Source organism: Harpia harpyja, chromosome Z (genome assembly GCF_026419915.1).
Source record: "Harpia harpyja isolate bHarHar1 chromosome Z, bHarHar1 primary haplotype, whole genome shotgun sequence".
Classification (NCBI taxonomy): Eukaryota; Metazoa; Chordata; class Aves; order Accipitriformes; family Accipitridae; genus Harpia; species Harpia harpyja.
Genome location: NC_068969.1, coordinates 12,022,173 through 12,038,810, shown reverse-complemented (window position 1 = coordinate 12,038,810; position 16,638 = coordinate 12,022,173). Strand labels below are relative to the sequence as shown.

At 45.6% G+C, this 16,638-nt stretch overlaps 1 protein-coding gene across 2 annotated transcripts in view; it reads left to right on the top strand.

Moving 5' to 3' along the window:
* The window catches only part of ABTB1 (ankyrin repeat and BTB domain containing 1), a 29,346-nt gene extending 14,460 nt beyond the window's left edge, over nt 1–14,886 (top strand). The window contains exons 9-13 of one of the 2 annotated variants that reach the window (XR_008233406.1): nt 4,776–4,874; nt 5,465–5,632; nt 8,042–8,076; nt 9,323–9,523; nt 11,363–11,559. Coding sequence is in view for 1 of the 2 variants with exons in the window: in XM_052776363.1 (XP_052632323.1) it covers nt 4,776–4,874; nt 5,465–5,632; nt 9,323–9,523; nt 11,363–11,569 (675 nt within the window). In the remaining variant the exon portion in view is untranslated. Of the gene's footprint in view, nt 1–4,775; nt 4,875–5,464; nt 5,633–8,041; nt 8,077–9,322; nt 9,524–11,362 lie in introns of both variants that reach the window. The other variant, XM_052776363.1, reaches the window with a different exon arrangement.
* Nucleotides 14,887–16,638: the final 1,752 nt, after the last annotated feature.

Sequence of the window (16,638 nt, the reverse complement as noted above, 5' to 3'; positions counted from 1 at the left end):
CAGATTCACTTTGCTCTTATGTCTGTCCTTTTTTTCCCCTCTTTCTCATACCAACCACTGAATTTAATAACATGAACTCATTTTAGGTGACTGCTGTGCCCACAAGTTGTATGACTGAGTGATGTAGCAAAGTTTATTGCCTTTTTTCTTTTTGTCCCCTGCTGAATAGACCTGCCTGTTGCAGAGAGCGTGTGTGTGTGCATGTCCATGGATAAGGTTTCTTACCTGTACTAAGCCGGCATGTTTTGTGCTGGTTTTTGGCAGACATATTTCTCTGAGTACTGAGCACCTTATAGAGGGAGTTTTTCTCCATCAAGTTTCCATCTACCAAAGCAGAAATCTTTCCTATGTAACCTACCTCCCACAAACAACTGTGCATTTATTTGTGGCTTTCCGTATGTTTGCAGGCTTTAAAGGGAGGTGATACTATAGGTAAGCCTCACATTTACCTCCCCAAGAATTAAAAAAAGGATCATGGACCCCAAAACAGTGAGATTTACATAAATTTTAAGTCGCATCACAAATAAAAAGAATGCTTTCTGTTTGATTGCTTGTTCCCAGATCTTGATGGCACACTCCTGTTGGGTTAAGTTTTTCTTCTCAAGTGTTAGAAACACTTCCCTTTTAATTCTTTCATGCATAATAGGAGCTGGAAGGAAAATACAAAACTTGGGATAATGTAATCATCTGGCAGCACTGTGAATGCCTCTGTGAGCTGTGGTTTTCTTGCTATGTCCATAGATCAGAACAAAGGCAGTTACAGCAGCATTAGACTTGTTATGGCTGTAAAAGTGAAGAGGTCATGGGCACACGCCTATTCACTAGAGAATTTGTATGCCATTCACAAATGTGGGTGCTTTGTTTAAGCCTGATAAATTCTAAAAGATTCCCGTTTTTCTCTCTCTAGGTATTTTTTTGTTGTTGTTAACTTAGAAAGAATATATGAACAAAGCTCTTCATCCTATTGCCACTTATATCTCATGCTAATGTTTGCAAATTGTTAAATTCTGTGAGTTAAGCATCTTTTCTTGGACAGAGGAATCGCACATCTTCATTCTTACAGGGTTTGATGCCATACAAGGAATAGTATACAAACTATGTAACCATGAATAGTCATGTACAAACATCCGTGTCCTCAAGAGAAACATACATTTTTTTTCCAGCCTATGCAGAACAAAATAGGTATTTGGCTTCTGGATAAAAGCCAGTATTTCCAGAATTTGGCAGAGACATTCTGAGCTGCTGCATGTCATGTAATGCCATATTACAGGAAATGGGGATGTATACAACTTTGTTTCACTATAAACAAATAATTTGCATGTAATGTCTCTGATACTTGAATGATGCAGAAAACTATGCATCCCAATTTCATAGTTCAGTAATATGTTATATGACTAAAACAATAATTAACATTTGATATCCTATCAGAATTCGTTATTAGTTTTTAGAGTGAGAACTTTCTATTCTTTGAACTCTTAAACACGTTTATAATCTTGGTTATCTTGTTTCTCATTCCTGTTTGTACTTGAAAGCCTTTTCTCTTTCAGTGTTTGTTTTTAAAAGTGTGGTTGTTGTCTGTGTTTTGATTTAAAACTAGTAATGGCCAGAATTTTTCTGACCACAACAGCTGCTTCTTTGGTTTGTTGCAATGAAGTTTAGCAGTGACAGATTTAAGTAAAATACCGTCAAAGGCAGGCAACTGTCAAAAACCATGTGGCTTTCCACTGTCTCTCTGCCTAGCTCTTCATCTTGTGTCTGCCAGCTGACCTCTGATTTAGAGACTCCAGGGCTTCCGGTATATGAGACTGTAGGCACATCATTTCCTTGTAGCTCATTTTTTATTACCTTTTAAGTGAAATCTTATTTTCCAAACCAAGACAAAATCAGACGTAAGAGGGTCAGAGTTTGCCATGAAATAACTACTGTTCTCTCCATCTGTATAGACATTTGGTGTGGCTGAAAAAAAATGTGACCATTTGTCACTTTTGGGGTAAAGCTAAATCTTGTAATGTGTAGAAAGAACAGTTTGAAACAAGTAGATGGGTTCCATCTTGTCTGTCTCCACACCTGTATAGTGTGGTTGTCCATGGCAGTTATTCCTGTGCTTTGCTTTGCCCATTTGGCAGAGGCAGATTAACTGAACTATTTACAACATGCTTCCGATTTTTGTTTTTATCCAATCCACTTGCATCTGGTTATGGGTTGGTAATCTTCTCTTGGACCGCTAACCCCTGTATTTTGTGTTGTAATTAATTTACAATTTTCTTCCTGAGATGATCTGGCCAAGGTACAAATTGCTGCCACTGATCTGGTTTTTATGTTTTTGCCTCCAGCAACGTTTCTATTTAAGCGCTAATAGCAAATTCGTAGCAGCAAAGACTTGGTCCTCCACATGTGATGGCTGGAAGAGCCTGTGAAGCAGTCTTATGCTACAGAGGTGTTGAGAATATTTCTGTATGGTGAATGAGTTATTGTGAACGTGTTTGCATCTCGTAGGCTAGACTGTTTTGTGCTTCCTGGGCAACATACTTAACTTTGGCAGCTGTGGTTTGCCTGGACAGAGGTACGCTGGGGAGGTTGCCTGAATGGGGAGGTGGGAGTAATAAGCCAGTTTTCTGCAGGGAGACCCTGAAAGGGAGATTAAATTCCTCAGGCGTGACAAGGGAGGAGAGTAGAAGTAGTAGAGACTTAAGAGGGGAGTAAAAGGGAAAAATCTGCAAAGCCACTTCATGCTGAATAGGAGAGACAAAGACATGAACCTGCTTTTGTAGTAGGAATTGGAAATGACCTTGTAAACCTGAATATCAGAACAGGGACCAGGCAAGGCTAGAAGCAGGAAATTGAGCCTGAAGGAGTTTGTAATTCAGGAGACAAACTCTGAGGCAAATAAAAGTCCCATGTCCATTCCAGAGGGTTGGATTCCTTTTAAAGATTTACCTTTGGACAAGGAGAGCAAAGAAGGGATGCATGTAGGAGATGTGAAGTTTATGTCTCAGTTAAAATTCTTGTGCTACGAAGAGTGGCATCTTATCAAATCCTGTTTCTAGGTTTGTTTTACCTGTAATGTGCCTGCAAAGCTGTAGCCTTGAAAGTCCTGTCAGAATTTCTAGGAGAGGACATGGAAGCAGTGGACATAGGGTGGGGATAGCAGCAAGGCAAACAGAGCAGGCAGTTGGATCATGACTACTAGCATTTGTAATGCGATGCCACAGAGAGCGTGGCTGTAGACCCCCAGACTGCCATTTGTTCGTTGCCTTGAAACGTGAAACACATTACAGCAAAATAGCAGCCTGGGGAATCTACAAATGGGACAATCTGATCTCATCTTCAATGCTGGAGGTGCCCTTGTGTCACAGCTGTATGGAAAGCAGGTAATAGATGAGGTGGGGAATGTTCCTTGAATTGCTGCATCTCTTCTGTGAGAGGAGTTCCCCAATGGGGAAGGACTTACAGGAGAGAGGTGCTATGGAGAGGCAGCATTACTGCGACAACCATGTGCACAATTTGAATATCACTGGGCTTACTCTCCTGTGATTAGGAATCAGAAGCTGCCAAATATTGCTGTGGACAGACAAAGACCTTGGCAAATGGGTCCAGATTGCCATGTTCAGTGGTGGTGTGAGCTTTTGCCAGCTTGGTGCCCTGCCACATCCTAGAAGCTGTTTTGTGAGAGAAACCTCACTGCATACAAACTGAGCTTGGCTGAGAGCACCAATCCAGTGTATTGCAGGCTGTGTCTTTCTTTAGTTTGGGAGGGAGGAGTCATCTGGCTCCTCAGTAAAGCTGAAAGTCAGTTGCTTTCAGTTAGGATGGAGGTAGGCGCATTGGAAACAGTGTGTAGGTAGTCTGCAATTGGGAGCCTGATCTTCATGGTCAGCCCAGGGTTTTCCCAGGTGCAAACTTGGGATGTAACTTTCCTGGATGAGAGACAGTGGTAATAAACTTCTCGGCCCAGGCAGATCAGGGCATGTGTTTGGAAAGCAAGAACCAGGGGAAACTTTTGTTTCCAGAGATTAATTGTCTTGGTTACATGACTGTGAATATAAACTTTTTTTTTTTTTTACAATTGAATTACCCTGTATATACAATAAGGTGAAAGTGAAAATATTTGGAAGTGTCACTTTAAAATAACATAAGGCCAACAGGTTTTGGTTTTTTTTTTGTGCGTGTGTGCGCGCTGTCTTTGTTGGCATGTGGGACTGGGAGGAGGTGTGTTGGTGTTAAAATAATTCACTAGAGTATTAATACTGCAACAACACTATCTTTGGCTGCAAATCAAATTAGAAATCTAAAATGTGCTTTAGAAATGTTGGATTATTCAAGTGAGGCAGTAATTGTAGCCAAACAATCTGTGTGTATACATCTATGTAATCTATGTGTTACTGCATCTACCTGTACATCTTCACAGTAAAGGGCTAGTCCTAAGCTCTAGTATGCTTATGATACCCACTACATGAAGTAAACTTTGCCTCCACTTGGTTATCTGCCTTGTTAGGTGGTGCAGAAATGCTTTCCAGAGGTCTATGGAGGGTCAGGAAGTTTCCATGGATAAGGGAGGCAGCTGTAACTTGTACCAGGAATATCTCTCTCAGGGGTGCAAGGACTTCAGTTCCTCACATTGAAATCTGTGTTCAGAGCATCTCTGGTGCTCTGCACTGTGCTGAGGGAATGGATGGATGGTTGCTTCCGGGAAGACCAAGAAGTCCAAACCTGGGACCCTGAGCGTGTTTAAAGCATGGATGTTAAAGATAGGGTTTTCTGGTTTCTCTTCCTAGGTTGGTTTTGGGGAGCTGCCATTTGACAGCACTGACAACTTTAACAGTTGTCCCGATGTGTGTTTCCGGGTGGCAGATTACAACTTTTTGTGCCATAAGGTATGTGCTTGTGCTTCATTCTCCCTCCTTTTTGCCATGAGTCTAGTCTACCTGTCTCCCCCACACATCCAGTGCTGGATACACTCTGCAGAAGCAGCATTGCCTCATCAGCTGGAAAGTCTTATTGCAGCTGGAAACTATATTTAAACCATTTAACAAAACAGCAAACCCTGCCTTTCTTGCAGAGGTGAGGAGATAAATTAATGGATTCAGCTACAGCATTCAGCTGCAAAATCTCCTACTGCTGGCTTGTGAGTTCAGTGTCTGGAGAGGGGAATGTTTGATCTGCAAGTAGACAGCAGTAAGAATGGATTTTTGACATCCAACTTCAACTCAAACTCGTTCCCTAATGCCATGCTACTTTTGAATTTCAAGTTTACAGATTGGTTTTTTTGGTTCTAAGGGTAGGCATGGATAGAAATAAGGTATGGAAAAATGTTGGAGATGCAGCTTCAAAATAGGAAGAATCAGAGTTACAGAGTCTGAACTTCTGAAATATCTTTGAGCTGCTCTGACAGCTGGCTGGAAGTGCCGTTTGGTTTAGTGCAGTGAGAAAGATGCTAGTATTTTGGTCTTTCTTCCCTCTCCAGGCATTTTTCTGTGGTCGCAGTGATTATTTCAAAGCCCTTCTTGAAGACCATTTCAGTGAGAGTGAGGAGCTGCAGACACAGCCCAGCATCCCTGTGGTGACTCTCCACAATATCTCAGAAGACATCTTCAGCCGGGTCCTCTACTACATCTACAGTGATGATACAGAGGTGAGGCCAGCCATGGAGCCTTTCCTCCTGTGCTGGATAATTCTGGAGGTGTTCACAGTAGTATTTTCCTGCAACATCTGGAGGGGGTTGTGTGTGTGGTTTCTTAAATCCCACTGCCCTACTCTGCTACCTCACTTCTGTCTCAGGAACCCACATACTGGGACTTACTGTTAGCCAGGCAGGGATCTAGTTTATGTGCATGACATTTGGGAAGCAAATCCCTAGTCTTTTATCCCATAATAGAAATTTGGAAATTAGGTTGCACGTTGTATGTTGGCATGAGAAATGCAGGGCTTTGCAGATTTCCCTCTTGGGCTCTGTGGAAGGATAAGGTGAGCAGCTGCCAGTAGATGGCAGATTGAACACATTTGGAGATGTGGAAAGGTTGAGAGATTCTGCTTATTTAGTCTTGGCATCATAGCCTACTTTTCCATTTGTAGCAAGTCATTATTTCCACTGTTATTTATTGCTGGGGTGGGCAAAGGTTCCACTGGGAGACCAACGCCTTGCTGTGCTCAGTATCACAAGCAGTAACAAAATGGCCCTAACCCACCTAGTTTTCAGCCTAATGGAAGGTGCAGCAAATCTCAGCATTTAAGCAGCTTCCTGCTTTGGTTTTGTGGCAAATACTTTCAGCAGGTCTAGCTACAATATGCCAGAACACATTCTGGCATTAGGGCAGTGATCAGAGACGCTGCTGCACCTGCCAGTGTCACTTCTCCCAAGCAGTATTTGTGCTCTGGGTTAGGTGGCACATACAGAGAGTGCACGCAGCTGTGACCTTGTTTCTGCTGATCTGTTCACCTCCAGGTAGCAGCAGGGAATGTGTGGTAGGGAGAGATGTATTGAGCAGGCAGCAAGGGCAGGATTGCCATTGGTATGCCAAAGAGCAGATGCTTCACTTGTCTGCACTCTTCCCTCAGCCACACGCTGAAAGGGCCGGCAGAGAGGGAAAGCAGCATGTCAGGGTTGTGGAGATCCTCCCGACCCTGTGACTGCACTGCAGTGTGACCCTGTTCCTTTGTACCACTCCAGTCTGCATGCCCTCCTTGTGATGGCTCACAGGAAGGGTGTTTCCCAAGCAGCCATCCCTTTCCAAGGGGTGCCTCAGCTGCCATGTCTGGACTTGGAGCAGGAGGACAGACCAACAACAATGTGTAGGAGTTGAAAGGATCTTGCTCATGTTTTCTATGCAGAATGGTGCCGTCACAGAAACTAGTTTGGATTTCAAACTGAGCAGCCAAGATAGGATCTTCTGCAGAGGGTTCATCTGTCATGAAAAACTACGAGGAAAAATGGTCAGGAAAACGGGAATACAGCTCAAGTTCCACACTGTTGTGGTTTAACCCCAGCCAGCAACTAAGCACCATGCAGCTGTTCGCTCACACCCACTGGTGCGATGGGGGAGAGAATCGGGGGGGGGGGGGGGGAGAAGTAAAACTCGTGGGTTGAGATAAAGACAGTTTAATAGGACAGAAAGGAAGAAAATAATAATGAGAATAACAATAATAAAATGACAATAATAATAATAAAATAATTGGCATATACAAAACAAGTGATGCACAATGCAATCGCTCACCACTTGCTGACTGATGCCCAGTTAGTTCCCGAGCAGCGATCTGCCCCCTGCCGGCCATCTCCCACCAGTTTATATATTGGACATGATGTCACATGGTATGGAATATCCCTTTGGCCAATTTCAGTCAACTACCCTGACTGTGTCCCCTCCCAACTTCTTGTGCCCCTCCAGCCTTCTTGCTGGCTGGGCATGAGAAGCTGAAAAATTCTTGACTTAGTCTAAACACTACTTAGAACAACTGAAAACATCAGTGTGTTACCCATATTATTCTCATACAGAATCCAAAACATAAGACTATACCAGCTACTAGAAAGAAAATTAACTCTATCCCAGCCAAAACCAGGATATGTGGGGTGTTCTCTCTGCCCTGGGTTTCTCCAGCCAAGTGCCAGCACTCCCAATTCCATGTTTCTTTTTCCAAAGGATTTATATGTCTCTCTGCCATGTAGTAGTGACAGTGTTTGCAGTTAGAGGGGAGAGTGTGTGCAGAGGACAGAAAGGGTTCTCAGCAGAAGGAGAAGCTGCTGATCAGAATACTTGTGTGGGCTCAAGGGGAGCTTTTGGAAGAAGGAGAAGCTGCTGATCAGAATACTTGTGTGGGCTCAAGGGGAGCTTTTGGAGGAACGGTTGCCAGATTTGTCCTCGATCAAGCAATTGGGATCTGCTGCCATCAATACTACTGACTCAAATGCCTCCAACTTGTGAAGTTCCTGGAGCTTATGAAAGGACAAAGCACCACTTGATTAATAACCCCAAGAGCTTTGTTACACCACTGTGGCACTACAGCACTTGTGGCATGCCTCTAATACATCTTGCATCCTTCTGCACAGCTGTTGCAGGGTGTTATACAGCTGAGACATTTGTGGTGAGTAGTCTCTCCAAACACTGGTGTGAACAGCTGTAGGGGAAGAAATAGCCTTTTGCAGTTGTCAGAGTGAGCAACCACATGTGTAGATGTGGACAGCAGTGTTTTTGCTGCTGACCAGTTATTGGGGCAGTGGACCACGCTGCACCAGAGTTACCATTCCTCAATCTAGACCAGTGTGGCTTGGTCTCTAAATGAAAGTGATCTCGCCTCCTCCACAGCCAGGGTATGCTGCATCCTGCAGATTTGCTGTTAAAATGGATGTGGGTAACTGTGCTCTTTGCACTTCACATTAGCAGGAACAGAACTGTGCAGAGAGAGGCTCTAGTTCCAGGTTAGTGACGCAGATGGTTGACTAAAATAGGATTTGCCCGGCCAGGGGGAAGAGACTAAGTGAAGCTGGAGGTGGTGTCTCCAACATTATCTACAGCATTTTTTATCCTCAGATCACTTGCAAGGAGCAAAAGTATCCAAGAGGGAAGTGGGAGGGTGGTTCTCTAGCTCAAGAGCCTGAAAATGTTAAAGGTCATTCACAACAGTGTAAGCTTGAGCATCTGGTACACGAATTTAGCTCAGTTTGAATGCCTGTTAAAGCTCCAGTAGTATTTGATGTGCAGAGTCTGTTCCTTACCTAGTTGGGCCTCACCTACAGTTTATTTGGGGTGCAATTTTCTGTCCTTGAATGTCCCTGTGCCAGGTAGGTTGTGCTGGCTGAATTAGCAGAGCCAGTTTGAGGAAGGAACTTAAGAGAATTTTGCACATTTTTCACAAAATGCGAGTCCAGCTGTACTAAATCGGAGGAAAAGTCCTAGTGGGGACAAGGTGCTCTGTTCTGCCAGCCTGTTCTATTTGTCTCTTTGAAGGACTTTCAGTACCTCTGGTAAAAGCTACCTCCTTCCACGGCTACATTGAACATTTCTTAGCAGCCAGCTTTCAGGTGCACTTCAGTGTTTCAGAATTGCTTTGTGCTTAGCTAGAGGCGTTAGCTGCAGCATGGCAAAATTCTTGCTTTGTGCTGAGCAAGCTGCCTCTGCAAGCATTTTAAACTCCTCTGTGGTAACTGAGTGGAACAGCTAGCCCTGAAAGATTGAGCTCCTGTCTCTCCATAGTACTGTTAACACTTGTCCAGTAATGGGCCAAACAACACTTGAGGGAATCTCTGCTAAAACACAAGGAAGAAGGCAGATTGCCAGAGACAAGTGAAGTGACCAGGACTGGGCAGTAATTCTCCTCTTTCCGCTGCCAGCTGTCTCCAGAAAACGCCTATGATGTGCTGTGTGTGGCAGACATGTACCTGCTGCCTGGGCTCAAGCGCCTTTGTGGCAGGACCTTGGCTCAGATCCTCGATGAGGACAACGTTGTCAGCATCTGGAGGATCGCAAAACTGTTCCAGCTGACCCGACTGGAGGACCAGTGCACGGAGTACATGGCAAAGATCATTGAGAAGGTAGCAGAAACACTCCCCACTGCACTTACTATATGTGCCCGTAAATCTAACTGCACAGTGAGCCATAGATACAACAGATTTAATGGTTGTACTTTGGTCTGTAATAAATGGTTGCCCTCTCTGGTTTAATGTGCTTCCTGAAAATGAGGAGTGGTTAAGTAGCAAAGCACATGGTGAATTAGGACAGAGGATGAGGTGTATGGCAGTACCTGATGTCACTGCAATAAGCCAGATGCTGGTGGCTGTCTAGCACATCCCTGTGGACTGTGGGGCAAAAAATCTGCCCAAAAAGTTCTGCAAGTGCCATAGGCAGGTGACTTTCACCGAGCTTTCAGCCCCCATGCACAGAGCAACAACGGTGTTGCCTGAATACACCAGCTGTGGCCTGGAGAACCCAATGGGGAGCTCTGTGCAGGAAATGCTTTTTGGTGTTTGCTGGGGGGGGGTTCTTCCTGGCATAATGCTATAGAAAGGAGAAATCAATGTGATCTCTAGTCTCCTCTAGGATGACAAATCTAACAGCAGGGGTTTCCACAGGGGAAATTTGGCTGTTGAACAGCCAGAAGTAATGAATCTAACACTGAAGTTTTCTTTATGGGGCTCCATGCTCCATTTAAGTGTTATCTGGAGTGATTATAGCTTGAAGTTTCAGGACTCGTGGAGAAAGTTGCCATACAGAAGGATAAACTAAAATCTATGTGGTGTTTTTGTCCCGAGACAGATCTTTATAATTGGCTTGTACAGTTCACGTGGGAATGTAACATTTTCACCTGCAGCTTGAAAGGTGTGAAATTCTTTTTGGCATGTGAGAAAAGCAAAGGAAATGATTCTGGGGCTATTATTTTGTTCAGTGTATAGCTTGGGGATGATAGACACATCAGCATGCACTCAGATTCTGGCTTCTGAAAAGGGATTTGGTTTGAAAGCTGATGAATATCCCAAGTAGTAATTGGGCAAGGTAGGGCTTTGCTTGTGTGTTCCCCTTGCATTCCCCTTCTCTAGCCTGGGTGGGAGTCCTCGGACCCAGCATTGGCAATGTGCCTTCTGAAGGGTGTGTTGGCACAAACAGAGCCACCCCAGCTGTTCAAACATCAGCAGCTGCCAGCATCTTGTGGAGATGCACTGATGATGGCAACAGGGAGAGATTTTGGCAGCGTGTGTAGCACAGAGCAGGGCTCAGCAACCTGCCGTGCCCAGGCACAGTTTAGTAGCATAGACAGACGGAAGCTGCCTCTCACCCTTCAGCACACCACATGTTCCTGGGGAAGTTGATGCAAAATCATTCATGGGTGACCTGATTCTGTCAGGTTGGGCACAGAAGAGAGCAGCTGTCTTGCTGTGATCTGCTGGTTGGCTGTTGGTGGTGGGGCCGAGAGCCATGGTGGGGACAGTCATCTGTGGCTCCTGGTTCTGAACTGGGCACAAGCACCCGCTGTCTTGCCTGTTGCAAGACACTTCCCAAAAGTGCCTGGCAGCATCTCCTGGTTCCTGCTGGGTAGCCTTTCTGGAGGGAATATTGTGTATATTTATGTGCCCCAATACCAGAACTATGGATGCTTAGTTTAGTGGGTATCACAGTGCACTGTTTGAGGTGCAGATTGCTTACAGTTGTGACCATTTATTGTTGGAGTATTACTGCCTCCTTAGGATGAAGAGCAGGATGTGTCTCCAAGCAATGTCTGTAGGAGAGAAAGGAAGATTTGAGTCTCCGTGTACCCTTAGCATTTCCTTTTCTTCTGTGGGACCCCTCAACAGTGGCTGAGCCCATTATCCCAACCCTTTACATCCCTTTACCTGTCGTCTTGTCTTCCTAATGGTTCTCTTGTCCACCCTGTGCAGCTGGTGGAGTTGGAGGAGTTTGTGGCTGCTGTGAAGGAGAATGCAGAGGCTGTGGAGGAGCGGCAGGAGACTGACTCCATTCCTCTAGTCGATGACATCCGCTTCCACATCACCAGCAACGTGCAGACTTACAGTGCCATCGAGGAAGCCAACCAGAAACTAGAAGCTCTGGAAAACCTCCTGGCCAGTATAGGGCTTGAGTGCTGATGTGTGCAAACCCTGCCTGTCATATGCAGCCTGCGTAGCCCCCACTAGGTTGGCTCAGAGTGCAAGAACATCCAAGTCTCTGAATATCTCTCTTCCCCTTCTTTGTCCTTCTTCCCATCCACTTTCAAGCATGGTTTCTTTTTAATTTATTTATGTCTGGACATTTGCATGTCTGGTTTGTGTTTGGTTTTATTTTGTTTTTTGTTTCGTCTTTCAGAAGTAGCTCCCAAAGCTCAGCCCTAATCAGTAGCTGCTCCTTTGTACAATACAATGTAGATAGCAGACTGCAAGCTGTTGGAGGTGGTAAGGGAGCTGTTCTGGGGGACTTGCTACTGCCTGGTGTTAGGACCCATCCTGCTGGGTGTTGCCCAACAACACACTTCTGAAACTGGTTCATGGCAGGTATTTGTTGAATTGCCACCAGCAGAGGAAGAAAACTAGATTAAACTCTCCAAATAAGTATATTGGAAGGGAGGTAGCCTTTCTTTCACTGTCAGCATTATAAGATTGGCAAAGTTGGGTGGTGCTTCCCTAACAGGGACACAGGAGTGCTTGGCTATGTGGAAGGCACTGCCTTCACCTGCTATTCTAGTTCTCAGATGAAAAAAACCAAAGTGATTTCCAGTTCTTCCCTAGCTTTTCATTGCTTTGAAGTGCTCAATTTAAAAGCTTTGTTTTCTGAACAAACATCTTTGGGAATACAATAGAGACCAAAGTCCTTCCGTTCTTAGAAAGCAGTAGCTTTCAATGCATAAAAAGAGGGAGAGCACCCCTTTTCTTCCTAACAGGGGAAGGAAACACCTTCTTCTTGGAAACAGCACTTTTTCCTTTCTTTTTGTCCATTTGTGGTGGGCCAGGGAAGAGGGGTCACCGGAAATCTTTTTTGAAAGGAAAAGGGGCCTTTTGGGTCTCTTGCAGGGCAGCTGTCCCACTCGTCAACCTTCTGGCTTTGCTCAGCCTTGAGCCTTGTAGCTTCATTGTTCTCCAGGAAATTCACTGTTTGTACTAATGAATGTTTTTGAATCTGTGTTCTGCAGTAGGTCGTGTTATCTCGTATTGTCTCCCTAGACTCCTAATGAGGGTAATGATGTTCTTTCTCCTTGGCACTAATCAGCAGGCGATACCCCTGCATAAAGCTTGCCTTGCCAAATAGGCTGCCCTCAGAGCTGTTCATCTCCAGAATGGCATGTTATGAGAGTCTCCGGTCTCCAAGGCACAGGCTAGGCATACTTTGCCGTGCTGTGAGTTGGAACGGAGAAGAGGCGTCGTGTAAAGCACATAAAGAATCTTGCACAGGCAGTGGGCTGCCATTACTAACGCATATCATCATTTTGGTCACTTTGTGAGGCAAGAACTTGAAATAATCCATGTCGGGTGTGCTTTTATTGTTTGAGGTGGGAACTGGGCACGGATTCCCCGCAGCTTCAGGGTGTTGTTTTCTGTAATGGTGATGGTGCTTCACATGGATAAAGGAAGGGTTTGGAGATCCAGTGTTTGGCAGGGACTTATTCAGGTGTGGATGTACTGGGAGGATGGGTTTCTCTTCTTTGCTGATCTCACCAGGTGAGAGACTGATGCTCCCATACCATGTGAGAACTGCAGCCTCACTGCCCCTGCTCAGAGCATCTGCCTGTATCTGGCATCTGTTGAAGCTGTTTGCAGGTACGTGGGCAGGCTTTGGGCACCACTTGCACTAGCAGGCTGGGTTCGGTTGCAGTGCAGAGGGTGCACTGGGGTTTGGCCACTGTACTGAAGAGAAGCTGGACTTTGGCAAAATCACGTGTCAGGATTGAGTTGCATTTAACAGAAGCTGGGGCAGGAATGAGGTGTATTGACATAACTGAACCCCAGATGCTTGCGTACTTTGTCATCTGTGTTTAATTGGTGTCTCTTGCAGAACAAGTGTCTGGGGCAGAGGATGGTGGTGGCAGGGCTGTTCAAGCGGTGCATGCTTCAATTCTGTTTCAAAATGCTTGTGAGGAAGTGCAAGGAGTTCTTGTGGTTTGTTTTCTGCAGCCATATTAGGGTGAGGGAAGAGGAGGTATCCCTGCAAGGGTGTGTTGCTGTATGGAAGCAGGGAGCAGCAGGAGTGTGCTTCTGTTTGGGGTGGTGACATGGAGAGGAGCTGTGCATTTGTTGTGTGATTTGTGGAATGTACCCCCATGTCCATCTCTAAGGTCAGTGTGGCTTTGACAGGACCACCAAAGAGCCCAGCACAACTTGAACTGATAAAGGCATCTCAGTAAACTTGAGGAGGGGAAAGGCTATTGAGAAGGCTTTGATATGAAGTCCCATATATTTTGGAGAAAGAAGGGTGAAAGCAGAACTGCCTGTTTTCTTGCTCAGTGGAGTGTCAGGCTCATGAAAGCCTGCTACAGAAACCGACAGCTTAACCCAGCTCGTTCAGTTCCTCTGCATTTCTTCTCCCTATATGGCTGAAGATGACAACATAAGCAGGATGTTTAGTTTATCACATCCCCTGTGCTGCTTCTGCATAAATTCTGCATCTGACATCTCAGTAGTCGGCTTTCCACAGCAGTGGTTGTGACAGCCCTGCACAAGGCTTGCACAGAGCCACCAGGGAACAGAACATGGCCTTTGCCTTCTGCTTGTACTGAACGAGATGGAGAAACAGGATTACCAAGGAATGTGCTAATGCTTTTCTCTACAGATGCCTCAGCTGCTAAAGCAAATGGACACTGGTAGTGGGCAAAGCAGGAAGAAGACAGAGGAGGGGCAGCAGTGCTGGGAAGTGTTTTCCATATGGCTGCTCTTGAATAATTCCATTCCTGCGTCCTTAAGTGTGGAGCAAGTGAGGCTGCAGTTGTGCACGTGGGAGGAAAGGTCAGTGTGGCCTTTTGATCTGCCTCCCCAGTAGCACAGTTCCACGTGGGCTGCCAAGCAAATGCCTCATCTGTCTGTGTGCACTTAGTGGTCACATCTGTGAGGCCCATCAGATTGTCCAATTACTTGGGGTCCTTTAATCCCCCCCATCCCTTTTGGTGAAACAGGGCTATCAAAAAGCATGCATAAGCAGATGGTCAGCATGCAGGCAGGCTCTCTAATTAAGATGAGCCAGGTCAAAACTTAGATTTTAATTCACTTTATTCTTGCTGCAAATAATTTTATCACAAAATAAAAACCTTTTGATTTTTTTTCTGTTGCCAGTGTCCTTTTTGTGTTCTGTTGCCTGTGTCCTTTTTATTTACTACTAGCCACTTGTTGAATTAAGAAGATTGTAAAATTTATCAGAGCAACATATTTAAGAAGAAATGTGTAAGCATGTGTGCAGCAATAAAATAGTATATTTCACTATATCTGTTCCTGCTGTGGCCTCTTTGTTACCAACTGACACCACCAGTGTGGCTTTATTTCTGAAAGGACTTGGGCTCCTTCAGCTTATTTTCCCGCACCCGGGCCAAGGGCTGGCTCTGCACCACCTGGCTTCCAAGCAATGAGGAAAGCGTGACTCCTCTCTCCTCTCTTGGTGACCCGTTTGTACAGTCCTGCTAGAACATGAGTGTAAAGCACTGACTTGTTTTTACTGGCTCCTTTCTCCCAGGATTATTCTATTCATTAGCAGCACCGTGGCACAGGCTTGGTCAGTGTCATGGTGGCGTGTCGGGGAGGTGATTGTTTATCTCAGAAGGTTGCTCTGGGCAGCCCCTCACAGGTAAGTTATCCTTCCCTCTCTTGTCTCCCTGTGCTTCTGTCATTGCTGACTGTCCATTAAATCCAAGGCTGGAGATTTCTCAGCCTCTCTGCTTAACTACTCTGACTTGTTCAGTGCACTCACAGAGCCTCTGAAGCATGTGTTTTCTCCAAAACCTTGAGTCTGCTGAAGTGCCTGGGCAGTCCTTCCTCTCCTGTCTGAGGACACAGACGCTTGTTTTCTCTTCTGCTTTCTTGTATGTCTGGGTGGCTGCAATAGTTTCTGTGACGTTAACTGAGCTGCCTGTGTGCAGCCCCTGTTGACTTCAGAGTGTGACTGGCATTCAGGGAATGAGGATCCAAGCTTGTCCCCGTGGCTGCCTGTAGGAACGTGCAGGTTTCTTTTTCCGGGGGGGATACTAACAGCATCTGAATGACTAATGCTGTTGAAGGGGAGGACTGGGCTTGGAAAAGTTCAAGCACTAATCAGGCTTTTGGGACTCAACAAACACTGCTTACAGGGAGTATCGTTGTGCTGTGAGAGCCTGGAGTAAACGACGAGCCTCTCTCAAGAGGCTTGAGCTGTTCATGGCGGTACAGTCATGGTCAAACAGTGGGGAAGGCACCTTCCCACAGAACAGCTCGCAGTCACTGTGCATTGACAGACTTGTGCTCAGGGTGACACTGAGTTATTCTCTCTTTTGCTGTGGGCAGCCTGGTGAAGCTTGTCACAGCCTGGGGAGCTGGATTGCATCTGTCTGTGCTCAGCTCCCAGGGATGAACAAACCGAGCTAGGGCTGGTGGTCGGAAACAAAGGCTTGGCTTGGTTCTCTGCGCACAGGGGTGGGTGTGCTGGCAGAGCAGGTTTTTGTTTTACCTTCTAAGCTAAACCAGATTTGACATAACAAATTTATTAAGATAAGAGAGGCCACACTGGCAAACCATTTGTCAGAGTTGGGGCCTGTTTTGAATAAAGGCCCTAGCTCTGCTGGGGTGGCTGCCTGCCTTGAAGAAGTGCTGAGGGAGAAGGGCAGAGAACTCCTTTTCTAGGGTTGCAAATGGTTTCTAGGGTTTTAGGTTGGAAATTGGAGGTGGGTTATTGGCAATAACCAAGGCCAGGGCTGCAGAGAGGCAGACTATTAGTTAGGGGACAGCAGCCACATTGGGGTGCAGCTGTGGACACAGACCCTTAAGGCCAAAGCCAAGCTACAAGCTTCAAGCTGTGTGTGATCAGCATCTGGGTAAGGGGGCAAGCATACACATGCCTTTTGCTTTTCCTAGTTGTGGTTAACTTTTTAAGCCTACAAGTTCAGGGCAAGGTTTGAAAGGCATTTCAGGAGACTAAAGAAAGCTTTGGAAGAGGATCAGTACCATGCAAAGAGCTAGCTCTGGTCCCAAGGGTCTGGCTGCTCAGTTCC